We start from the raw sequence: 26,771 nt of genomic DNA, 5'->3' as shown, positions 1-26,771 counted from the left end.
ACTTAAAAAAAAAATTTTGGCCACGCCATGCGGCATGCAGGATCTTAGTTCTTTGACCAGGGATCGAATCTATGGCCCCTGCATTGGAAACATGGAGTCTTAACCACTGGACCGCCAGGGAAGTCCCTGTATCCACTGTTTTAGATTCTATTCCCATAAATCATTACAGAGTATTGGGTAGAGTTCCTTGTGCTATACAGCAGGTTCTTATTAGTTATCTATTTTATTTATTTTTTAAAAAGCTTTTATTTTTATATTGGGGCTTCCCAGGCAGCTCAGTGGTAAAGAATTCACCTGCCAAGCAGGAGACACAGGTTCAATCCTTGGGTTGGGAAGATCAACTGGAGAAGGAAAGGGCAATCCACTCCAGTATTCTTGCCTAGGAAATCCCATGGACAGGGGAGCCTGGCAGTCTAGAGTTCAAGGGGCCACAAAGGGTCAGACATGACTTAGCCCCTAAACCACCACCACTACCATAGTTGATTGGCAATGCTGTGTTAGTTTCGGGGGCACAGCAAAGTGATTCAGTTACATATATGAATGTATCTATTCTTTTTCAAATCATTTTCCCATTTAGGTTATTACATAACATCGATCAGAGTTCCCTGTATAATAAGTAGATCCTTGTTAGTTATCCATTTTAAATACAGCAGTGTGTACATGTCAGTCTCAAATTCCCTAACTATCCCCTACTTGGAATGATGAGAATATATATTAATACAACAGCCAGGTTAGGCACTATTAGTGAGCAAGAAAGAAACAGTGAGAAACAATATGATGGGAATGAGGAATGCAAACCAAGTCATCAGGAAAAGGACTCCTCCCCACACTCGGCATGAAAGGGAGCTTGTTCTAAGACAAGGGAAAGGAAGTTTGGTGTGTCAAGGCGTGGCACATTAGAATAAACCCCAAGTCTTACCTCACTGGGTTTTGAGTCAGCACCAAACCTGCTGGAAAGTGTGTAAGCCTCAGACTCAGATTTAGATTTGATGATCTCACCAAACCACTTTTGGACCTGGAACATCGAAGAAAATACCAGGATTATTTTTGTTAATGTTGGAGAAGAGAAAAGTCAGTGAGTTAGGAAGAGGATGGGAACATTATGAAAAACCTTTTCCTACAAAATGTGATATATGCATACAATGGAATGTAATTTAGCCTTAAAAAGGAATAAAATTCTGAAACAGCCTACAACATGGATAAACCTTGGAGACATTACACTGAGTGAAATATATGTGTTAAAAAAACTGTTAGTCACTCAGTTGTGTCTGACTCTTTGAGACCGCATGGACTGTAGCTCGCCAGTCTCCTCTGTCCACGGGATTTTCCAGGCAAGAATACTGGAGTAGGTAGCCATTTCCTTCTCCAGGGGATCTTCCCAACTCACGGGTTGAACCCAGGTCTTCTGCACTGAGGGCAGATTCTTTATCATTTGAGCCATCAGGAAATATATAAGCCAGACACCAAAGGACAACTACTGTATGATTCCACATGTTGAGAACCTGTAATAGTCAAATTAACTGGGACAGAAAGTAGAGTAGTGGTCACCAGGAGCTTGGCAGGGGAGAATACAGCATTATTGTTTAAGGGATACGAGGTTTCAGTTTGGGATGATCAAAAAGTTCTAGAATGGATGGTGGTGATGGTTGCATGACAATGTCAATGTACCTAATGCTACTGATCTGTACAATTAACAAGGTTAAAATGACAAATTTTGTTATGTATAATTTACCACAATAATTTTTTTCATATTACAGGATACACATTTGTCATAGAAAATTAACAAAATGTGCATATGCAAAGGAATAAGATAGAAGAAAATTGAGGAAGAAAATTCCTCAATCTAGCTCTCAGGGCTTCTCAGATGGCACTAGTGGTAAAGAATCTACCTGCCGATGCAGGAGACACTAGAGTCACGGGTTTGATTCCTGGATTGGGAAGATCCCCTGGAGTAGGAAATGGCAACATGCTCTAGTATTCTTGCCTGGAAAATCCTATGGACAGAAGAGCCTGGTAGGCTACAGTCCATAGGGTTCCAAAGAGTCAGACACAGCTGAACAACTGAACATGAACACGAACACCCAGAGGAGCTTCCCAGGTGGCTAAGTGGTAAAGAATCCACCTGTCAATGCAGGTTTGATACCTGGGTTGGGAGATCTGCTGGAGGAATAGATAGCAACCCACTCCAGTATTCTTGCTGGGATAATCCCATGGACAGAGGAACCTGATGGGCTACTGTCCATGGGGTTGCAAAGAGTCAGACACAACTGAACAACTGAGCACACAGGTACACCCAAGAAACACCAGTAGATCTGTGCAAAAGTGAGACAGGGAAAGAAAGACAGCTAATAAAAGATGTATAACCCTTCATTCTGTGTTTCCACTGTGGACAGCTGGGGTTCAGTGTCACGGGGCGGGTGGGGTTCTGGAGAGAGCATAGGACATACTTCAGGGTTATTCACCTCAGAGACAAGGGAGCTGGGGCATCCGTCTACTAGCACCCATCAGTCATTGGTGAGGCTGCTTTCAAGGGTCACTATTCTCTGAAAATACCAGTTTTCCCTGCACATGAACCAGGCATGTCTTGTGGGCAGTAAGAAGCCCACTGGCACTGGCACAGGTATTTATAATAAACAATCATGGGCATGTAGAATAGAATGCCAAAGGGCTATGAGGGGGCCATCAGCAGCATCTGCTGGACTTCCCTGGTGGTACAGTGGATGGGAATCCACCTGCCCATACAGGGGACATCAGTTCAATTCCTGGTCTGGGAAGATTCCACGTGCCATGGAGCGACTGAGCCGATGTACTGCAACTACTGAAGCCCGAGCACCCTAGAGCCTGTGCTCCACAATGAGAGACGCCACCGTGATGAGGAACTCCTCCAGTGTAGAGTGTGCCCAGCTCTCTGCAACTAGAGAAAGCCCGCACACACCCATACACACAAAGCAGTGAAGACCCAATGCAGCCAAAAATAAATAGACTTAGAAAAATGAACAGACAGAACTAATTTATATATATACAAAGAAAGAGGCCACTGTTTACCTGCTGGCTGAGGAGGCAGTACACCAGGAAGATGAAGACGCCCTGCAGGCTGTTGATGACGGTGAAGAGGTAGGCCATGACGCGGGCAGCCGGTCCCACCTGCAGAATTCCCAGAAACCACGTGCATCCCAAGATGAAGAGCTGAGCTGTGGCTTTGAGTGTCAGCATCCTGGGTAGGAATAATTGATAATGTAAAGAAACCTGATAATGATTGTGACCATTCCTACAGCATAGTTGTTAATGGTGAGCAACTCTGGAGCTAAAATGCCTGTGTTTTAAATCCAAGCCAGCACTAACTAACTTTGTGACCTTGGGAAAGTTACTTTCTGGCTTTCTTTCCACCCCTCCCACCTTTTTTTGGGCCATATCATGCAGCTTGGGAGATCTTAGTTCCCTGATCAGGGGTCAAAGCTGGGCCATCGCAGTGAAAGCGATGAATCCTAATCCCTGCACTGCGGGGGAATTTTCCTACTTTCCTGTAACTCAGTTCTCTAATATTTGTAATAGTCCTATTTCATAGGGTTGCTGAAAATATTGAGACTTAACATATGGGACATATTTAGGACAGCACGTAGAACAAAATTGTGCATGCAAAGTTGCTTCAGTCATGTCCGACTCTTTGTAACCCCATGGACTGTAGCCCATCAGGCTCCTCTGTCCATGGGATTCTCTAGGCAAGAATATTGGAGTGGGTTACCATTTCCTATTCCAGGGGATCTTCCTGACACAGGGATCGAATCCGCATCACCTGTGTCTCCTGCATTGGCAGGTGGGTTCTTTACCACTAGCGCCACCCAAATTAGTACCATACACATGCAGAACATTCTAAAACTATAAAGTTCTTTGTCTCATTCTGTCTATATCACTTATAGATGGGGAGGTCTTATAGTTTGTTATTCAAGCAGGAAGGCTTTTGAGATCAAAAGGGGTGCAATTCAGGGGAACTATATTCATTATCTTGTAACAAGCTATAATAGAAAAGAATCTGAAAAAGAATATATAATATATATGTGTGTGTGTGTAACCAAATCATTTTGTGGTACACATGAAACTAACAGAACATTTTAAATTAACTATGCTTCAATAAAAAAGGGATGTTATTAAAACATAATGCATCAGCAAACATAAACTGGGACCATTCCAGGAAAACTGAGATGCAAGGTCACCTTATTTATATATCTATATATCTCTAATTTTAAAATATAGTATGTAACTGAGAAAAGCTAGTTGAGGAACAATTTGTGTAGTGTGATGCTATTGTATGTATGCTCTGTTCTATAGAAAATGCACAGAAAAAGGCCTGGGAAAATATCAGATACATCATATCATACAGTTTCTTACCTCTGGATTTCCTGGTAGGTAAAGTAGTAGGAAAACTGGGAGCAAGGGGCTGTCACTTTTAACTTTATATATTTTGAAAACTTTTGACAAATAATAAACAAGTAACAAATGTGCTGTTTTTGTGATTACAATGAAAACCTCAGCAAACTACAAGTTCAAATTAAGATGGATGGTGCACACTATTTACAATAGCCAGGACATGGAAGCAACCTGTTGACAGATGGATAGATAAACAATTTGTGGTACATACATAACAAAGGTACAATGAAATATTACTCAGCAAGAAAAAGGAACAAATGAGAGTCAGCTGAACTGAAGTGGATGAACCTAGAGCCTGTTATACAGAGTGAAGTAAGTCAGAAAGGGAAAACAAATAAATAAATAAATATCATATATTAAGGCATATATATAGAATCTAGAAAAATGGTGCTGATGAACCTATTTGCTAGGCAGGAATAGAGATAGAGACATAGAGAATAGATCTGTGGACACAGCAGGGGAAGGAGAGGGTGGGACAAATGAGAGAGTAGCATTGAAACATATACATTACCATGGGTAAGATAGTTAATGGGAAGCTGTTGTATAGCACAGGGAGATCAGCTCAATGTGATGACCTAGAGGGGTGGGATGGGGGGGGGTTGAGGGAGGTTCAAGAGGGAGGGATATATGTATATTCATGGCCGATTCACATTGTTGTATGGAAGAAAGCAACACAACACTGAAGAGCAATTGTCTCCACTTAAAAATAAATTAAAAAAAAGATGGATGCTGCAAAATAAAAAAAATACTCATAGTCCCCAATTTTTGGAAACAGTATTATACAAAATATATTTTAACCTAAATCTTTCCTGAACTATTGCCTCTTGTGTTTTGCAGCAGGGAAGTCCCTCCTCTTGTTTTTAGTGTTAGATCTCTTTCCTTTCTGAGATTCATCAAGGACACATGCATGCCCAGTTAGAAACTACATTTCCCAGCCTCCTTTGCAGCTAGGTGTCACCACATGACCAAAGTCTAACCAATGGGGTATGAGTAAATATGGAACTTGGGCAAATTGCATGTCACTTCCTTCCCATGGATGGGATATAACATCCTACGGGCTGGCGGAGCAACAAAAATAGAAAGAGCTTGAGTCCTGGATCACTCTGTGGAGCTCTGTTCTGTGGCATGAGAGTAATATAAACTTCTATCTCACTTTTTTTTTTAATTAACTTTTTTTAAATTTTATAACATGTATAATATCTATCTCACTTTCTTTTTTTGAGTCCCGGTAATTGAATATAGCTTCTCATTGTGGCAGTGGAAGGCGGCAGTGATCTTGCTAGTTCCTAGAGGCTGACTGTGCATCTGTGTCTCTGTGGATATGTAGGAGGGACCAGTAAGAAGTGAGTAGAAGAAAAGGGGGTTAGAAAATACCATTTTATTTAGAAAATACCTTAACTTACTTTACGTTCCGGATGGTTGACACTTCACTGTTGAGAGAGGAAAGTTTTCTTTTCAAAATCCAAAAAACCATGACAAAAAATACAAAATTCACCTGCAAGAGTGACACAGACCATGGAGAATACAAGTTAAAATGTACTGTGTCTATTCAATTTGTGGTAACATACTGTAGAGCACAATGTGGTCTTCTAAATGGGAGGGAAACCCAAAATGGAAGGGACATATATACATATATGTATTGCTGATTCCTTTTGCTGTGCAGTAGAAGTTAACAAAACATTGTAAAACAACTATACTGAAAAAAAATTGAAAAGCCATTAAACAAAATGTACCATGTCTGCTGTAGATTGCACACGACCCCTACCTCCCAGCACATGGATTTGAATTGGTAGCAGGTGGAAAAATCAAACCATATAATTGAGAAAATGCGTGTCCCTGTTCTATTCTGCACCCAGCATGTCTGGTGCTTCTGCTTAGGTCAGGAACACTGGAGTCACATATTCACTCACACAGATAATGGCACAGACAGGTCCAAGGAAAGCCCAGATGAATTTCTGGTCCAGGTGAAGCCAGCATCTGGGAACAATGGGAAAAGGAACACGAAGGGAGATCAAAGAAAGCACATGAAATGGACACGAAATGACATCTTTTTATAACAGAGAACTTTCCCAATGTTTCTTGAAAATGTCAGCTGATGACAATGCAGGCTTTGATTGTTTGCTTCCATGTGTTACTGCTACATGAAACAGTTTACAAGCACAGACCTGTTGAATTTTAATACCAGTATTTCGAGGGTGGTGAACCATGGAGATGACTATTATCCCCGTTTCAGTAACGAGGGCACTGAGACTCGAGGGGGCTTTCCAGGTGGCCCAGGGGTAAAGAATCCGCCTGCAATGCAGGATACACGGCAGAAGCCATGGGTTTGATCCCCGGGTTGGGAAGATCCCCTGAAGGAGAAAATGCCAACCCACTCCAGTATTGCTGCTTGGGAAATGCCATGGACAGAGGAGCCTGGCAGGCTACAGTTCATGGGATCACAGAGTTGGACATGACTTAGCAACTGAGCATGAGACTTGAGGACTTGAGGTCACAAATTATGGGAAGGATAAAGCTGGGACCTAACTGCAAAATTTTCCACATCATCTTTCCCTGCCTCACTGGGAAAGAAGTTAAAGCCCTTACACTCAAAGGGAAAGTAGAGTGCATTTGTTGTGTTTATCCGAATCATTGCCAATAACACTGCCCTCAAATCTGTCCATGGCACAGGGTGAGAGTCAATCTTACCGATCAGGTGTTCCATAAAGATGAGGCCTGGAGGCTGCAGAAATGGCCACAATCACAGCTGGGACTCCATAGCCCACTGGGAACATAAGCCACTTCATGAGTCTGTTGATACTGGAGTAGTTGACCACCGTCAGGTTGCGTGCAGTGAGGAAGAGGTGCAGACCCTCCAGCAGCATCCAGGTGAAGGAGGCCAGGTAGAGATAGTGTAAGGCACCTGCGATGATGGCGCACAGCACCTGGGGAGGAGGAAGGTGTCACCAGGAGGGTCTGTTAGGGTGGAGCATGGCCCCAGGACCTCTCCTTAATACTGGCATTGAGTTCAGAAGCACTGCTATTAGATCATGGTCGTTGAAAGTAAAGATGGTTGATAATGCCAGCACTGCTCACCTCGCCATGCATCCTCCATCTAGGACCCTAGGCTATTTTATTGAGGGGTCCGAGGCAGCATGGCCCCATGAATTCAGGATCCCCTGAGGCAGGCACATTCTGGGACAGTATAAGTACCTTGTTCTCAGTTCTGTCGATGGCTGTGAGGAAGAGCAGGTGGGCCAGGAAGAGGCAGAGCGAGAGCTGCAGGTGGAGCGAGGTGCTGGTGTTCTGGATGGCTTTGCACAGCAGGAAGGTGAGGGCCGCCAGGAGGAGGCAGAGCAGAGAGAGGCTCAGCCCCACGTAGGTGATCACAGTCAGTGCGGGATCCTCCTCCTGGGACCCAGCAGAGAGGGGACCACAGTCATGCTTTCCTGCCCTGGGATTATATTCTCCCACCCCTTGGAATTTGGCATCCCAAAATAGGCAGACCACCTGTATCTCTGCAATGAGGGGAGGGGTGCAGACTTCCTGTGTGCTGTCACCCAGCCGATGTCATCAATAAGTCCTCTGAACCCACCTTTAGGATATATATATATAGGTGACCTTTTCCCACCAACTCTGCAGCTGCCATCCAAATCCTGAGCACCATCATCTCTCTGCCGGGCTACTTCTGCTGCACTGCTGACCATTCTTGACTCAGGAGCCAGAGATACTTTCTAATAACATAAATCTGTAGCATCCCTGATGCACGTCCTCTATTGTCTCTCCACTGCAATTTGAATGAAATCTAAACTCCTGACTATGGCATTTGTGGTCTGACACTTTTCCTCTGCTCCCTTCTTTCCAAACCTGACTTTTCCCACTTCCCTCTCATTCACTCTATTCTTTCTAGAACCCACTGGGTTTGTGTGCTCTGTCTTATGGATTTGCCTATTCCAAATATTTATTTTTAAAGTTTATTTTATATTTGGCTGTGCTAGGTCTTCATTGCTGCTTGTGGGCTTTCTCTAGTTGTGGCGGGTGGGGGCGACTCTCTTGTTGCTGTGTGAGGGCTTCTTACTGTGGCGGCTTCCCTTATTGCAGAGCACAGGCTCTAGGGCGAGTCGGCTTTAGTACTCGTGGCACGTGGGCTCAGTAGTTGCGGCTAGTAGGCTCCAGAGCACAAGCTCAGTTGCTCCTCAGCATGTGGGATCCTCCCAGACCAGGGATCAAACCCTGTATAAGAATGTCTTATACCCAAGGGTGTCCCTTGTATAAGGCAGATCCTTAACCACTGACCACCAGGGAAGGCCAGATTTGCCTATCCTAGACATTTCATGTAAGTGGAACCCTACAGTATATGGTCCTTTGTGTCTAACATCTTTCACTCAGCGTGGTATTTTTGAGATTCATCCACGTTGTAACACTGCTGACTTAATATTCAGATTTCAGCTTGAATAGCTCATTCTCCTCCGATCACTCTATCTAAAGCAGTATGCTTCTCCTATCACTCCAGACTTGATCTGTTAAACTTTTCTTTATAGCAGTGATGGCCACCCAGTAGTGTAGTAGTGTGAGTTGCTCAGCTGTGTCTGACTCTTTGTGATCCTGTGGACTGTAGCCCGCCAGGCTCCTCTGTCCATAGGGTTTTCCAGGCAAGAATTGGAGTGGGTTGCCATTTCCTTCTCTAGGGGATCTTCCCAACCCAGGGATCAAACCCACGTCTGTTACATCTCCTGCACTGGCAGGCAGGTTCTTTACCATAGGGCCACCTAGCAGGGCCTCAAAAGGGGTTAGCTAGAGGAATTCAATAGTTACATCCTACCTGGCCATGCAAGGCCATGAGAACAGCAAAACTGGACAGGTGAGTGGAGCTGCATATCGTGTGAGTCTTGTTCGCTTGTTTCAGAGCACAGCCATCCTTGGACCAGCGGCCGCCCTCCTTTGTGTCTTTCCAGTAGACGCAGAAGGTCTTCTTGACCCCGGGCTTCACCTGAAAATAGAACAGGCTCCTCATGTCGTTCCTTGGGAGGGACAACTCTACATGTCAGCCTTGGCTGGTGACACCATGGGTTAAAGAGGATCAGCTGATTTCTATTTTAAGTGAAGAAGATGACCACCATATACCTGCTCCCAGAATCCCAGGGATTCCACATAACAGAAAACAAGCTCATCTCTCTCTCTGGGAGTCAGAATTTTGCAAGATGTTACTGGTTTCAGGACTTTGTCCTCCACCATGGGGGTCAAATAGAAAAAAGAGTATAAGACCCACACAAATAGGAAAAGGAGTTCGTCAAGGCTGTATATTGTCACCCTGCTTATTTAACTTATATGCAGAGTACATCATGAGAAATGCTGGGCTGGAAGAAGCACAAGCTGGAATCAAGATTGCCAGGAGAAATATCAATAACCTCAGATATGCAGATGACACCACCCTTATGGCAGAAAGTGAAGAGGAACTAAAAAGCCTCTAGATGAAAGTGAAAGTGGAGAGTGAACAAGTTGGCTTAAAGCTCAACATTCAGAAAACTAAGATCATGGCATCCGGTCCCATCACTTCATGGAAAATAGATGGGGAAACAGTGGAAACAGTGTCAGACTTTATTTTTTTGGGCTCTAAAATCACTGCAGATGGTGACTGCAGCCATGAAATTAAAAGATGCTTACTCCTTGGAAGGAAAGTTATGACCAACCTAGATAGCATATTGAAAAGCAGAGACATTACTTTGCCAACAAAGGTTCATCTAGTCAAGGCTATGGTTTTTCCTGTGGTCATGTATGGATGTGAGAGTTGGACTGTGAAGAAGGCTGAGCGCCAAAGAATTGATGCTTTTGAACTGTGGTGTTGGAGAAGACTCTTGAGAGTCCCTTGGACTGCAAAGAGACCCAACCAATCCATTCTTAAGGAGATCAGCCCTGGGATTTCTTTGGAAGGAATGATGCTAAAGCTGAAACTCCAGTACTTTGGCCACCTCATGTGAAGAGTTGACTCACTGGAAAAGACTCTGATGCTGGGAGGGATTGGGGGCAGGAGGAGAAGGGGACGACAGAGGATGAGATGGCTGGATGGCATCACTGACTCAATGGACGTGAGTCTGAGTGAACTCCGGGAGTTGGTGATGGACAGGGAGGCCTGGCGTACTGCGATTCATAGGGTTGCAAAGAGTCGGACATGACTGAGCGGCTGAACTGAACTGAACTGAAAGTTTTCTTCCAAGTACTCTCTAAGTCAAATTTCCTTGATTTCTATATCAATTCTGCCTTGACCTCTTACAACACAGTAATTGCTCTTGCGATGACAGGGCTAGTGTAGGGAAGAGACATCACCAGGAGAGAGAAGAAAGTCAGCCTTAAGTTTCTCTCTCTCTTTTTTTGGTCTCAAGGATGTCCAGAGCATCATTTAATTGGGCCAAGGAGATGAGCTAGATGTTCTCCTGTTTGGGGGCCATATCTCCTTTGATAATCCGCCAGACCATCCCTAGATATCTCACTCCATGCCTGCTGTCCCATGCCCTACATCAAAAATTTCATACCTAGATTTCATGCATCAGATGGAGAAAACCTATGTTTCTTCATCTTCCCTCACTTCATTCTTGTTTTCTTAAAATGTAAAAAATATTATTTTTTCTAGTTTTATTGTGATTTGGTATATAGCATTGTATAAGTTTAGGTATACAATGTAATGACTGATATATGTATCTACTGCAAAATAATTATTGCAATAAGGTAGTTAATGTCCATCACTTCACATAATTACAATTTGCATTTTGTGGTGAGAACTTTTAAAAGCTACTCTGTCAGCAACTTTCAAATATACAATACAGTATTGTTAAATTGGAGTCATCCTTCTCTCCATCACATCCCCAGAACTCATTCATCTATAACTGGAAGCTGTAACCTTTGATCATTTTTACCTGTTTCTCCCACCTGCCATCCCTGGCAACCACCAATCTGTCCTTTGTTTCTGTGAGCTTGGTTTTCTCAGATTCCACGTATAGATGAGATCATTTGATATTTCTTTCTGTGTCTGACTTACTTCACTTAGCCATAATGCCCTCAAGGTTCATCTATGTTGTGAAACAATGGCAGGATTTCTTGCAACTCTTACTTTCTAAATGGAGGTGGCTATGTCTGGCTATTAACCCTCCTGCCTTTAAGAGTTTGGGCAGGGAATGCAAGAAGGCAATGGATTATATAAAAATTTTCCTTCTAATTGAATTATGTAGTCTTAGTAATTAATTCCATGTGTCTATGCAAGAATAAACACTATGTCTCAATTCAGATTTCACAGATGTAGGAGGTACCTGCAACTAAAATAATTCCATGTACTAAAATGACACTGCACAAGAGAAATATCATGTAAATCACTTATGTATTAATAACTTGAAAATTTCTACCACATTAAAAAAGGAAAAGAAACAGATCAAATCAATTTTAGGAACCTATTTTATTTAGCCCCCTATATTCAAAATAGGGCTTTCCAGGTTTCACTAGTAGTAAAGAACCTGCCTGCCAATGCAGGAGACAAAAGAGACATAGGTTCGATCCTGGGTCGGGAAGATCCCCTGAAGGAGAGCATGGCAACCCACTCCAGTATACTTGCCTGGAGAATCCCATTGACAGAGGAGCCTGGAGGGATACAGTCCATAGTGTCACAAACAGTCAGACATGACTGAAGTGACTTAGCATGCATGTATGCATATTCAAAATAATATCATTTAGGAAGCAACAGTTAGAACTGGACATGGAACAACAGACTGGTTCCAAATAGGAAAAGGAGTACGTCAAAGCTGTATATTGTCACCCTGCGTATTTAACTTATATGCAGAGTACATCATGAGAAACGCTGGACTGGAAGAAACACAAGCTGGAATCAAGATTGCTGGGAGAAATATCAGTAACCTCAGATATGCAGATGATAGCACCCTTATGGCAGAAAGTGAAGAGGAACTAAAAAGCCTCTAGATGAAAGTGAAAGTGGAGAGTGAACAAGTTGGCTTAAAGCTCAACATTCAGAAAACTAAGATCATGGCATCCGGTCCCATCACTTCATGGGAAATAGATGGGGAAACAGTGGAAACAGTGTCAGACTTTATTTTTTTGGGCTCTAAAATCACTGCAGATGGTGACTGCAGCCATGAAATTAAAAGACGCTTACTCCTTGGAAGGAAAGTTATGACCAACCTAGATAGCATATTGAAAAGCAGAGACATTACTTTGCCAACAAAGGTTCATCTAGTCAAGGCTATGGTTTTTCCTGTGGTCATGTATGGATGTGAGAGTTGGACTGTGAAGAAGGCTGAGCGCCAAAGAATTGATGCTTTTGAACTGTGGTGTTGGAGAAGACTCTTGAGAGTCCCTTGGACTGAAAGGAGATCCAATCAGTCCATCCTAAAGGTGATCAGTACTGGGTGTTCATTGGAGGGACTGATGTTAAAGCTGATACTCCAGTACTTTGGCCACCTCATGTGAAGAGTTGACTCACTGGAAAAGACTCTGATGCTGGGAGGGATTGGGGGCAGGAGGAGAAGGGGACAACAGAGGACGAGATGGCTGGATGGCATCACTGACTCGATGGACGTGAGTCTGAGTGAACTCCGGGAGTTGGTGATGGACAGGGAGGCCTGGTGTGCTGCGATTCATAGGGTCGCAAAGAGTCGGACACGACTGAGCGACTGAACTGAACTGAACTGAATGTGTCAGAACTAAAGAGCCTCTTGATGAAAGTGAAAGAGGAGAGTGAAAAAGTTGGCTTAAAGCTCAACATTCAGAAAACTAAGATCATGGCATCTGGTCCCATCAATTCATGGCAAATAGATGGGGAAACAGTGGAAACAGTGTCAGACTTTATTTTTTTGGGCTCTAAAATCACTGCAGATGGTGACTGCAGCCATGAAATTAAAAGATGCTTACTCCTTGGAAGCAAAGTTATGACCAACCTAGACAGCATATTAAAAAGCAGAAACATTACTTTGCCAACAAAGGTCCGTCTAGTCAGTGGTTTTTCCAGTGGTCATGTATGGATGTGAGAGTTGGACTGTGAAGAAGGCTGAGCGCCGAAAAATTGATGCTTTTGAACTGTGGTGTTGGAGAAGACTCTTGAGAGTCCCTTGGACTGAAAGGAGATCCAACCAGTCCATCCTAAAGGTGATCAGTCCTGGGTGTTCATTGGAAGGACTGATGTTGAAGCTGATACTCCAATACTTCTGCCACCTGATGCAAAGAGCTGACTCATTTGAAAAGACCCTGATGCTGGGAAAGATTGAGGGCAGGAGGAGAAGGGGACAACAGAGGATGAGATGGTTGGATGGCATCACTGACTCAATGGACATGGGTTTGGGTGGACTCCAGGAGTTAGTGATGGACAGGGAGGCCCGAGTGCTGCGGTTAATGGGGTCGTAAAGAGTCGGACACAACTGAGCGACTGAACTGAACTGAATGTGTCAATATAAATCAATATATGTAATCACTATAAAATTATTGAGATGCTTAACACATTGTTTTTCTTACAACGTCTTCAAAGTCTGGAAATACTAATTCTAAATCTGGAAATGCTAACCCTTCAAAAATCTCAATTCAGATTCACATACTTCAAATGCTCAATAACTCTAGTTGGCTCCTGGTTATGACACTGGACAGTGCAGGTCCAGAACCATCGACAGGGAGTATATGCAAATTGTTTGGCCTAACATCCATGAAACCCAAGCAAGTACAAATTGCAGCTTTGACTCACCTCCATGTGCTGAAAATTTAGAATCACAGGCTGGGAGAGAGGTGTGTTCTTTTTGGGTTCAATAGCAGCACTTACTACCTGTGAGTTCAGGTAAACTTGATCTTTCTCATTCATCTCTTCAAAAAAACTTGCATTTATGATGTTTCCAAGAGAAGAGTATGAAACGAAGGCAACTGCACTAGTACCTGAGGAAACAGAATAATAGAGATTGGGATTGACATATACACACTCGTGGTGCAGGCTCAGTCGCTCATCTGTGTCTGACTCTTTGTGACCCCATGGACCGTAGCCCATCAGGCTCCTTTGTCCATGGGATTTTCCAGGCAAGAATACTGGAGTGGGTTGCCATTTCCTTCTCCAGGGGATCTTCCTGACCTAGGGATTGAACCTGTGTCTCCTGCATTATAGGCAGGTTCTTTACCACTGAGCCACCAGGGAAGCCCTTAGTCATATTAATACATATATATTTAGTTTGTTGAATTCAATTAATGTGATGTCGAGCATCACATTATATGTTATGCTGAAGAGGAAAAGTTAAATTTTGACGTAACCTCCTGCTCCTTCTGCCTCTGTAACTCAGCTTGCCCCTTGCAAAGTCTAGGTCACGTAGGTCACATAGTCTCAGAAAGTGGGGACTGGCAATACTAGGAGCTGGAGTTTGTCTCACTCACCCTTGTCCTGCTCTTTGCAGTTGCCCAGCCCCTGCAAACCTGCTTAATCATGCCTGTCCAGGTCAGGCATCCCCCTCCCCATCGTGACCAATGTTCCTGAGTACACAAAACCCCTTGGTTTAAACCAGCCTATTAACAGCTAGTGTTTCCCACTATAGTCTGTCTATAAAAACTCTGTAATCCCTTTGTTCGGGGCTCAGAGCTTGGAGTGTTAACTCCTCTGGGCCCGCCAGCGTAATAAACCTGAGCTCTCCAACTCTCCGAGTGTGGTGCTTGGTTTCTCGAGTACTGGTTTCTGCAACAATGCCACAATTTATTTCTTGGAAACATAAATGATGCAATTTTGATGAGAAAAGGACAAAAAAGAAAGTGAAATTTTAATAAAAATACACACCTAGAGATAACTTCTGTTTAAGTTATGGATTTTTTTTCTAGGTATATATATATTGCATCCAAATACACCTCATGTCCAAGATTTGTTAATGGACAAAATGTTGCAAGGAAGAGCCCATTCTGACTCCAGGTTGGATCTGTTACTTTAACCTTTGTTTCCTGTTGCTTTTGTTCACTGCTTGTACATAATGGCCTGCCACAGGGAACCCTGCCCTACTGCCTGAATATTAAACTAAAGTGTCCTTTGTTCAAGACCTTGTCCACCTGTGGATGGCTACAGACATCCTCCAGGAGATATTTGTCAGAGTAATGGACTTTGTAGGGCTTCCCTGATGGCTCAGTGGTAAAAGACTCTGCCTGCATTGCAGGAGACATTGCTTTGATGCCTGGGTTGCGAAGATCCCCTGAAGGAGGAAATGGCAACCCACTCTGGTGTTCTTGCCTGGGAAATCCCATGGATAGAGGAGCCTGCACTGAGCAGACACACACGCAATGGGCTTTCTTCTTTGCTTCCTTACCCCCATCCGACATCTCTATTCTATAAAGGAACCTGGAATCTAGACCCTGATAGTTATTTTGAGACATCAGTGTGCCATTTTCTCAATAAACCAGCTTTCAAATAAAGTGATTTTCCTTGTCTCAACACCTCATCTCTCAAATTTATTGGCTGGTTGTGTGGTAAGCAGAGTGAGCCTGGACTCAGTAACAATGTGACCGAGTTTCCTTTTATGGAGAGCTGAGTATCAAGGATTATCTGATTCTATGGGGCGTTGCGATTCACCTTTTATGGATTTTCTATTGCCAAGCAATTTCACAACTCTGTAGGCATAGAAGATAACATGAAGAAACTTGATAGTAGTGGAAATGGCTCTTTCCCTAGACAAAGATGCATTTTGTCTGGTAGACATGTAGTTTTCTGTTATAGAAAATATAATTCTGAACATTGCATTGTAGTATCGTCCTATAGAATATTAACCAGCTTTTGCATGAGCTAGCATATCATTTCAGAATTTGTGACTGATTTATATAGCAATATGTTTGTGTACATGTGTATCTGCTCTTTGAATTGCCTCTGAGCATGTCTTAACATTTCATAGATTCCCTCATCAATTAATGAGCTGATGGAATTTTTTTCATGACTTTGAAAAAGTCTTTATTGAATTTGTTACAACATTGTTTCTGTTTTTTATGTTTTGGTCTTTTGGCCATCCCAAGGCATGTGGGATCTCAGCTCACAGACCAGGGATGGAATCTGCACCCCCTGCATTGGAAGGCGAAGTCTTAACCGCTGGACCACCAGGGATGTCCTAGGAGTTCATATGATCTTTGATGTACCTTCATTTATATTTGAAAATGGTATTTACCTTTTCATTATGTATCTCTTTGAAAATGGTATGTAGATGTATACACATACACACACAAAAACACAAACGTATATACACGCACATAGGCACACTTACTCGCATATATGAGGGTCAAAATAAAAGATTTCAGTGTCTCCTCTCATATTCTGAGGCATACAAAGTATTTCTGGACCTGAATCCTTTGTTGTATTGAATAGGGTAAGACTGGAGAGACAAGAGAAACTGGAAAAACTAAGAGAGGCTAAACTGATTTACATAAGAAGGGATATAAATCTACCCTTAGGAGAAAAAGATATAAAGGCTGGGCTGTCTATGGCTGATTCCTGTTGATATTTGGTAGAAACCAATGCAATACTGTAAAGCAATTATACTTAAAAAAAAAAATTGTGTTATTGTTGTTTTTCAGCCGCTAAGTGCTGTTTGACTCTCTGCGACCCCATGGACTACAGCACTCCAGGCTCCTCTGTCCTCCACTATCTCCACTATCTGGAGGAGGAAATGGCAATCCACTCCAGTATTCCTGCCCGGGGAACTCCATGAACAGTATAACAATTGGGAGGGAGGGGCAGAGAAGAGGCAGGTGGAATTTGGAAGGAGAGGAAAGAGACTGGGTCAGCCATAAAGAGGAAAAGGAAAGTAAAGTTAACCGTCTATATCTGCAGGTTCTGTATCCACAGATTCTATGAACCTTGGATTGAAAATATTTTTAAAAATCCCAGGGACTTCCCAGGGAATCCCAGGGTGCTTCAGTTGCTAAGACTCTGCGTTCTCAAGGCAGGGGGCCCAGGTTCAATCCCTGGTCAGGGAACTAGATCCCACGTGCCGCAACTAAGACCCAGTGCAGCCAAATAAATAAATAAACATAAAAAATTCGAGAAAGTCTCAGAAAGCAAAACTTGAATTTGCTTTGCATCCGCAACTATTTTCTTAGCTTTTGCATTGTATTAGGTATTATAAATAATCTAGAGATGATTTAAAATATAAGGGAGCATGTGCATAAGGTTATATGCACATCTATGTCAAATACTATTGATAAACCATTTTATATAGGGACTTGAGCGTTCGTGGATTTTCATGTCTGGAGGGTCCAGGAACCAATCCCTCTTGGAGACTAAAGGACAGCTATAAAAGGAAATTGGGTAAGTCTTGTGTGATATCATTCCACTTCCTCTGCTGTCTCTTGAAGACTTCAGTAATGACTAACTTGTTTTGCAAGACCTTTAGAACTGGTTTTGTGTTTCTTTTGCATGAAACAAAATGTTGAGGCTGGACCCAAGGAAATCCATTTGTAGTTGGTACAAGTATTTCAATCTCTTTAGATAGAAATCTAATTATTTCTTTTCCATATATATTATATATATATAATAAAGTTATAAGAGGAGAAGGGGACGGCAGAGAATGAGATGGTTGGATGGCATCATTGACTCAATGGACATGAATTTGAGCAAGCTCTGGGAGTTAGTGATGGATGGGGAAGCCTGGCATGCTCTGCAGTCCATGGGGTTTCAAAGAGTTGGACATGACTGAGCGACTGAACTGAACTGGTATATATTATATAGTATAAACCAGATATAGATAACATATACGGAAATCATTACCTATGTGCTTACTCGCTCTGTTGTGTCCAACTCTTGGCGACCCTATGGACTGTAACCCTCCAGGCTGCTCTGTCCATGGGATTTCCCAGGCAAGAATACTGGCGTGGGTTGCCATTTCCTCCTCCAGGGGCTCTTCCCCACCCTGGGATTGAACCTGTGTCCCCTGCATTGCAGGCAGATTCTTTACCTGCTGAGCCATCAGGGAAGCCCTCTATCTATCTATTTATCTACCTATCCGTCTTTTTCTTTTTCTAGTGCCTACTGTGTCCAGACATTATTCTGGGGATACAGTGGGGGACAAAATAGCCTGAATTTCTCTTCTTATTGATCTTACTTTCTGGTGCAGGAAACAAACATAAATAAGCAAATAAAGGTGTTAGATAATCGTCGACTGAAGCCGCCCACCTTGGCCAGGCATGATGATAACCACTTGGGTGAGTTGTCTCACAACAGGAGGTCCCAATGAGGAACTTGGTACTACCACCTGAAAACTAACCGGGAGAATTTGGGAGGGGCCAAAAGAGGGAGGAGACAACCATCCTCCCAGAATCCTTTGCACTGGAATCCGTCTTGGCTGAGAGATGCTCGGGCCACCAGGAAGGACCCTGACTCAGACTATGGGCCAAGGGTGATGACTGACCAGAGACAACCTAGAAACTAATCGCATTACCATAAAACCTGAGACAGTGAGCCATGTGGCAAAGCACTTTTCCTGCTGCTCTCTGCCTGGGGACCACTTTCCAATAAAGTCTCTTGCTGTCCAAGCACAGGTCTCCTTGGACAATTCATTTCCAAGTGTTGGGAGCCCACTCAACAAAGGTATATATCAAAGACACCTTGCTCTGATATAGGATTAGTGCTCAATTCTATGGAGAAAATTAAGTAAAGTAGGGGACAGTGGGGCTTCCCAGGTGGCCCTAGTGGTAAAGAAGCTGCCTGCCAGTGCAGGAGATGTGGGTTTGATCCCTGGGTCAGGAAGATCCCCTGGAGGAGGACATGGCAATCTGCTCCATTATTCTTGCCTGGAAAATCCCATGAACAGAGGAGCCTGGTGGGCTACAGTCTATGGGGTTGCAAAGAGTCAGACACGATTGAAGTGACTTAGCACTCATGCTAGGGGACAGCAAGAGGTGGAGGATGCTATTTTAGACAGTTTTCTGGCAGCAGGGTGAAAGGAAGGAGGATATCTGAGAGGAGAGTGCTCTAGGAAGAGAAAATAGCAGAGAAAACCCCCCCAGAGACATGACTGTGCCCATCAGCAAGGAGGCCAGTATGGCTGAAGCAGAGTGAGTGAGGGGGCAGTGGGAGGAAGTGAGGGCATGGTGGGGGTTGACCTTGTAGGGCCTGGGGAAGAATTTTGCTTTTATTTTAAGCCAGTGGGAAAACTGTTGGAGGGTTTTAAGCAAGGGAATGGCATAATTTAACAGTTTGATAGGCTAAAAATATATATGCACATGATATGTTTATATTATACATTTATAATTTTATTACATATTAAGGCATGCACATAACTTACAGTAAGTCCCTTACATATAAACAAGTTCTGTTCGGAGAGCATGTTTGCAAGTCCGATTTGTTCCTAAGTCCAACAAGATTAGCCTAGCTACCCAACTAACACGATCAGCTGCATCATACTGTAATAAGTTTCTAATACTTTTCACATGAATAATACATAAAAAACAAACAGAAAATAAAAGAAACATTTTAAATCTTACAGTATAGTACCTCGAAAAGTAGAGTAGCACAAGACAATAGCTGACATGCAGGGGCTGGCATCGAGTGAACAGGCAAGAAGAGTTACTGACTGGAGGAGGGAGAGGAAGTGAGATGATGGAGCTGAAGGATCTTCAGCAATAGGAGCTGGAGAACGAGCTGCAGTTTCACTCCTGCCTGATGCTGATGGAATGCAGGTTCCCACCTTGAAGATTTATATGTAGCAGACATTTTCTATATCAATAGTGTTAGGGGCTGAATTGTGTTCCTCCCCAAAATTCGTATGTTGAAGTCTTAATGGTACTTCCCAGTGTGACTGTATTCGAAGATAGAGCTTTCAAAGAGGTGATGAAGTTAAAATGAGAATGTTAGGGTGGGCCTTATCCAGCCTCCCTGGTGTCCATATAAGAGGAAATTTGGACGCATGAAAAGAGACTAGGGACCCATGCACACAGAGGAAAGGCCGTATGAGGACATAGTGTGAAGATGGCCATGTTCAAGCCAAGGAGAGAGGCCTCTGGAGAGACCAATCTGGCCAACATCTTCATCTTGTATCTCTAGCCTCTATAACTGTGGGAAAATAAATTTCTATTGTTTAAGCCACCAGTCTGGTATTTTATGACAGCCTAGCATATAACATGGGCTTCCCTGGTAGCTTAGCTGGTAAAGAATCCACCTGCAATGCAGGAGACCTGGGTTCGATCCCTGGGTTGGGAAGATTCCCTGGAGGAGGGCATGGCAACTCACTCCAGTATTCTTGCTTGGAGTATTCCCATGGACAGAGGAGTCTGGAGGGCTACAGTCCATGGGGGTCACAAAGAGCACAATTTAGCGACTGAACAACAATAAGAAACAAGCTGTGTGGTTCATCCTACTGGAATAAATCCCCTAGCAGGTGTCTCTAACCAGGTTTTTCTGGCTTCTCTCGAGGGATGAGAAGTAGGAGATTCACTTCTGCTTCTCTGAGTTGATGGCAGTTTCTGTTCATCAGAAAGAAACAAAGGTGGGTGGTTGGAAGGCATCAGCAGGTGATCAGCCTACCTGATCTGATGCTTGGAAATTGCTTGTTTTTGAGCTGAAATATTCTGGTGTAAGAGCAAATCACAAGTAGAAAAGAAAAGAATGGTTATTGAGGTTTCCAAGGTTGACCTCTGTGGCCAGGGTTTGCTCTCTGAGATAGTTTATAGGGAGAGGAATCATGTGATTCTATGTCTTGGGTTACCTGTGACAGTCCCAGTTCACACCTGGTGTCATGGTGTAACTTAATAGGATCCCTTCTGGTATTAAAATTATCCACCTTTTGGAGATAAATTATAAGGTTGCTTTAGACCAGAGGTTCTCAACTGCAGGCTATCCTGCTCTCTCACCTCAGCTGACACTGGGTGGTGTCCGGAGGAAGTTTTGGTTGTCACAACTGGGGAACTGCTATAGACGTCTAGTCTAAGGCCAGGGATGTTGTTCAACATCCTACTGGGCACAGGATGACTCCCTACAATGAAGAATGATCCAGTCCAAGACAGAACCTGAGGGACACAAAAATGTCCCTTTATGAGTTCGTCATGAATCCATCAATGTGTTCTTTTCTTTCTTTAGGAATGTTCAGTCCTCAACCTAGATGTGGATTTAATTTGATGACCATTTCTGTTCTCCAATTCTCTGCTGGTAAAGTACTAATTTACCTCCCTGGGGGAGGCGGGGTGGGGGAGGGGACATGTCGATGAACAGATGTTAACACATTAGATGCCAGGATAAGGTAAGTTCAAAGTGCTGGAGGAGCACAGGAGAGGGAAAGCCTGACTCTAGTGCTGTGATGGAAATAGGCAGTCCTGGGAGGCTTCATGGAGGAGGAAAAAGTTGAGCTGTGTTGAAAGAATAAAAGTCCACCCTGTGGAGTGTTGGTTAACATTACTGGCAGAGGGACAGCCAGTGCAATGCTTCAAGATGAAACCGCAAGGGTCATTAGGAAAGATAAATAGTCTGCTGCTGGGCATGTCTATGGTGCTTCCCTGGTGGCTCAGTGGTAAAGAATCTGCCTGCCAACGCAGGAGAAGCAGATTTTAACCCTGGGCCTGGAAGATCCCCTGGAGGAGGAAATGGCAACCCACTCCAGTATTCTTGCCTAGGAAATTCCATGGACAGAGGAGGCTTGTGGGCTATAGGGTCACAGAGTCAGACACCACTGAGCATGCACGAATGCATGGGCATGTCTATGCCAAGTGCTCCCGAGACACATGCATTTACATTATGAGGTGTGCAGTTCCTGTAGACAATTCAGCCTAGACAGTTGTTATGGACTGAGTTCTGTTCTCCTCAAATTCATATGTTCAGTTATGGTTTTCTCAGTGTGTATGTCCAGTCATGGAATTGCTGGGTCAGATGGCAGTTCTACGTTTAGTTTTTTTAAGGAACCTCCATACTGTTCTCCAGAGTGTCTGTACCAATGTACATTACCACAAACAGTGTAAGAGAGTTCCCTTTTCTCCACACCCTCTCCAGCATCTGTTGTTTGCAGATTTTTTGGTCATGGCCATTCTGGCCCGCATGAGGTCATACCTCTTTGTAGATGAAACTAGAGCCTGTCATACAGAGTGAGGCAAGTCAGAAAAAGAAAAACAGATATTGCATATTAAAGCATATATATGAAGTCTAGAAAAATGGTACAGATGAACCGTTTTGCAGGGCAGGAATAGAGGCACAGAAATAGAGAATAGATGTGTGAACACAGAGTGAAGGAGAGGATGGGACAAATTGAGAGAATAGCACTGAAGCATATACATCACCATATGTGTAACTAGTGGGAAGCTGCTGTATAGCACAGGGAGCTCAGCTCAGTGCTCTGTGATGACCAAGACGGGTGGGATGCGGGGTGGTGGGTGGGAGGCTTCAGAGGGAGGAGGCATATGTATACAGCTGGTTCATGATGTTGTACAGCAGAGACTAACACAACATTGTAAAGCAATTACATCCTGATAAAAAAATAAAAAAAAATTGTTGACTTCCTAATCCCTAGTACCCCAGAATGTGACCAAGGAACAAACTGGACTGCAGATATGTTTGGAAGCTTGCAGGCTCCCTCTCCACACTGTGAGTAATGGGGGAACCTGGTGAGCACGCAAGCATGAAATCACAGGGTTGGAATTTGGCTTCCATCCTCCTCCTGGCCCATCCTCCAGTGAAGGCAGATTCAAGTTCTCATCTTGGGGGAGGAGAGGAAGTGAGAAACTAATTGCCACATGAGACTTTCTCAGTTCAGCATGTGCTTAGTTGCCTGCATTTTATCATCTTTTCTTTGGAACTTTGGGTGATAGCACAGACCAGCTGTCTGTACAGACCCCACATTCATGTAATTGGATTTTAAGGCCCTCATTTATTGTGCTACAGCAATTGTAACATATGGCAGTTATAACAGAAGTCTTCCTGCCAAATGAAAAAAAATATTTGAGGTGTTCATGCAGGCAACCCAAAGTTTGGTTTCTCTTGAAAAATCAGACAGTCTGGCAATGCTGGGATAGTTAATAGTAACAATTTCTCTTTCTACACAGGCTGTAGCAGATGCTGTAGGCAGCATAGCTTTATTCCTTTGGCACTTCTGTTTTTTTTTTTTTTTTTTTAACATGCTGATGGATTCTACTGCAAGCAGCTGCGACTCTCTGTCTGGGAGCTTTCCCTGGAGTGAACATGTTTGATCTGTACACAGGGCAGGCTGTAAAAGCTTAGACATTCACTTCTGCCTGCAACTCCCAGAAGGGCTCTTAACCAGTGATGGATCAGAGCAGGTGGATAAAGAGCTCAGCTCAGCTCCCTCTCCCTGTTATTATTATTTTAGTTTTGGAATTCAGGATCTTCACTGCAGCATGTGAGATCTAGTTCCCTGACTAGGTATCGAACCCAGGTCTCCTGTATTAGTAGTGCAGAGTCGTAGCCACTGGGCCACAAGGGAAGCCCCCTTTATTATAAAAAAAGTTTTTTTTGGACCATGTCAAGTGGCATGTGGGATCTTAGTTCCCTGACCAGGGACTGAACCCCTGCCCCCTGCATTGGAAGTGCAGAATCTTAACCACTGGACCGCCAGGGAAGTCCTCTGGCTACTTCTCTTTGAATGGGGTAACTTAGTGGGATTGAACCCCAGTCACCACCAGCAGTAACCTGCTCACTAACATAATAATCCCTGTATGGGCTGCCTTCTCTTCCTTGTCTCACTTCCTGTTTTCCCTGTTGGGATGATTAATTTTATGTGTCAACTTGGATAGGCTTTAGGACCCAGATATTTGGTCAAAGACCAGTCTGGATATTGCTGTGAGGATATTTTTAGATGAGATTAAATTTAAATCAGTAGATTTTGAATAAAGCAGATTACAGTTCCTAATGTTGGTGGGCCTCATCTAATGAGTGGAAGGTGTTAAGAAAAAGACTGAGCTCCCCCTGAGGAAGAGACTGCCTTTGGACTCAGGCAGCAACAGCTTTTCCCTGGGTCTTTCAGCTTGCTGGCTAGATTTTAGATTTGCTGCCCTCCACAATCGCATGAGCAATATTCTTCTTAAATCTCTCTCTGTCCCTGCCCATCTGTCTCTATCTCTGTTTCTCTTTCTCTACATATACACAGCCTATTGGTTCTGTTTCTCTGGAGAATCCCGATTAATACACTTACTGATTCTTTCTGGGATCATCTCCCATATAAAATCATCACTCTTGTTCCCCTTACACTTATCCATGCACTACTTCTAAGGGAACCCAAACTGAGAACCAGATAGAACAACCCCTAAATTACAAAGAAGTCTCTCTTTCATGCTGAAGAACAAAAAACCTCCATTTTAGGTAGGAATATGTCTTTTTTGTAATTAAAAAAAATTTTTTTTTTTTTTAAGGAAAGACTCAAATGGCACAGTCTTAGTGAAATGGAGCAGAACCCTATAGTTCTTGTTTCCCAAGTCCTCAGCCCACCTTTTGTCTGTGGGAAAACTTTAGCCAAAAGTTAGTTCAATCAGAGAAGTGAGAACATAAAGAAACAAAGGAATATAGTTAAAGGAGATCAAATGATAATAGTTTAGTCAGTAAGCAAAGTCAAGGACCTTTAGTTCCTTCTCAAGGGCTGTAGGTAATATTCTGAGCCATATCCTTTGAGCTGTCTTATAGATAGAGACCCCCACCAGGTGGAAAAATTAACTACATGATTACCAGACTGTAGCCATGACGTAAACTGTCGTAGTTCCAAGAACTGGCCTCAAGGAAATGGGAACAAACCAACCCTGGAACCAAGACTAACTGTGCTTAGAACTGACCACCAGTGACCAATTTCAAGATGACTGTCTGAGCTACTGTGCTGTTTCTGCATGTAGCCCTCTCTCTCTGTCTATAAAAGCTCTAGCCCCCGGGTTGTTGCGGTGGGGGCTGTTGGCCTTTGGACAGGTTTGGATGCTAGTGACCCTCCTCCCTGGTCACTAGCATCCAAAATAAAGCAAACTTTCCTTTCCACTAACCTAGCCTCTTTAATGACTTTTGAGCAGCGAGTAGCTGGACCTGGGTTCAGTAACATTAGGGTAACAGACCCATTAGAGAGAAGCCTACTGGGGGACATTTTCCTCACTACTCACACAGTGATGCTGCTCTGCATGTCTTAGGGATTCTGAAAGCAGCCACCCCACGTACCTTTTATGTTTCTCTGGATGACATCACTGCAATGGATTTCCATGGAGTTCACTTGGGCGTTCAAGCTTAAGATGACTCTCTTGGAGCAGTTGTCTGTAACAACTTGAGTTTCAACAGCTGGTAAGAAAAACAAAGGGCAAACTTGCCATTATTATAAGTTTTAAAAATGTGCGTAGTTACATGAACAGCTTAACTTTACTGAGGGTCTAGAATGTGCCAGGCACTGGGCTAAGAGCCTTACATTGATACATTGCCATCTTATAGCAGCCTCATGTAACACAATGAAGGACCTGTCAGAAAAGCAAACTGAAATTCAGAATTTAAGTAGGACTCTAACTCCTGTATACTTGCTGAGAAAATCTCATGACAGAGGAGCCTGGCAGGCTCCATGGGGGTGGCAAAGAGTAGGAACTTACTGAACTCTGTGTTTTTTTTAAAGACTTCTTTTTTACTGTGGACCATTTTAAAATTCTTTATTGAATTTATTACAATATTGATTCTGTTTTTTATGTTTTTGTTTTTTGGCTGAGAGGCATGTGATATCTTAGTTTCCTGACCAGGGATTGAACCCACAGCCCCTGCATTGGAAGGTGAAGTCTTAACCACTGGACTGCCAAGAACATTCCCTGAAACTGTATTCTTAAGTAACATTCTTTAGCACATTGTCTTTGAAGCAACGATTCTGTTTCTAGGAATTTATTCTTGGAAAACAATAATGACTAAGAGGGCAGAATTGGCTACGAGAAAGTCCATGGCAGTAAAGATGATAAAGGTGAAGTGACCTAAAGTTTAAGAAGAAATTGGTTAAATGACTTATGGTTTATCTCTATAATGGGGAACCGTGCTTCCAGTAAAAATGAAGTCACAGAATAACAAACAATAAGTTCATGAAAATATTTATCTTAAAAATCAGAAGATATGAGACTGGTCATGAGTTGGAAATTATTGAAGGTAGGTGAGGGGTGCAGTAGTCTTATTATGTCTCCTTTTGAGTGTGTTAAAAAAATTAAAGAAAGCAGTTATAAAGAGCAGAAAGTTATGACAATTACCAGCCTTGGTTCTAAGTGCGTTGAGTGCAGCATTACGATCTCGTTTTACAGGTGAGGTGATGAAAGCTCACTGAAGAAAGGGCACTTTATATCATTGATTAAACAATGAGGGGGACTTCCCTGGTAGTCCAGTGGTTAAGACTGTGCCCTTCCAATGCAGGGGCTGCAGGTTTGACCCCTGGTCAGGGAACTAACATCCCACA

The 26,771-nt window shown here is 43.2% G+C and overlaps 1 protein-coding gene across 2 annotated transcripts in view; it reads right to left on the bottom strand.

Annotated features, from left to right (window-relative positions):
- Positions 1–26,771, bottom strand: part of ADGRE3 (adhesion G protein-coupled receptor E3) — a 62,134-nt gene that overhangs the window by 4,193 nt on the left and 31,170 nt on the right. For both annotated transcript variants that reach the window (XM_070374808.1, XM_070374807.1), the window contains 9 exons: positions 25,520–25,636; positions 14,135–14,319; positions 9,227–9,394; positions 7,618–7,815; positions 7,114–7,349; positions 6,336–6,402; positions 5,829–5,920; positions 3,046–3,214; positions 920–1,015 (listed from right to left, as the gene is read on the bottom strand). In XM_070374808.1, coding sequence (XP_070230909.1) covers positions 920–1,015; positions 3,046–3,214; positions 5,829–5,920; positions 6,336–6,402; positions 7,114–7,349; positions 7,618–7,815; positions 9,227–9,394; positions 14,135–14,319; positions 25,520–25,636 — 1,328 coding nt within the window. The remainder of the gene's footprint in view (positions 1–919; positions 1,016–3,045; positions 3,215–5,828; positions 5,921–6,335; positions 6,403–7,113; positions 7,350–7,617; positions 7,816–9,226; positions 9,395–14,134; positions 14,320–25,519; positions 25,637–26,771) is intronic.

The sequence above is a fragment of the Bos mutus genome, chromosome 7, assembly GCF_027580195.1.
Source record: "Bos mutus isolate GX-2022 chromosome 7, NWIPB_WYAK_1.1, whole genome shotgun sequence".
Classification (NCBI taxonomy): Eukaryota; Metazoa; Chordata; class Mammalia; order Artiodactyla; family Bovidae; genus Bos; species Bos mutus.
This window is presented reverse-complemented; position numbering and strand designations above follow the sequence as displayed.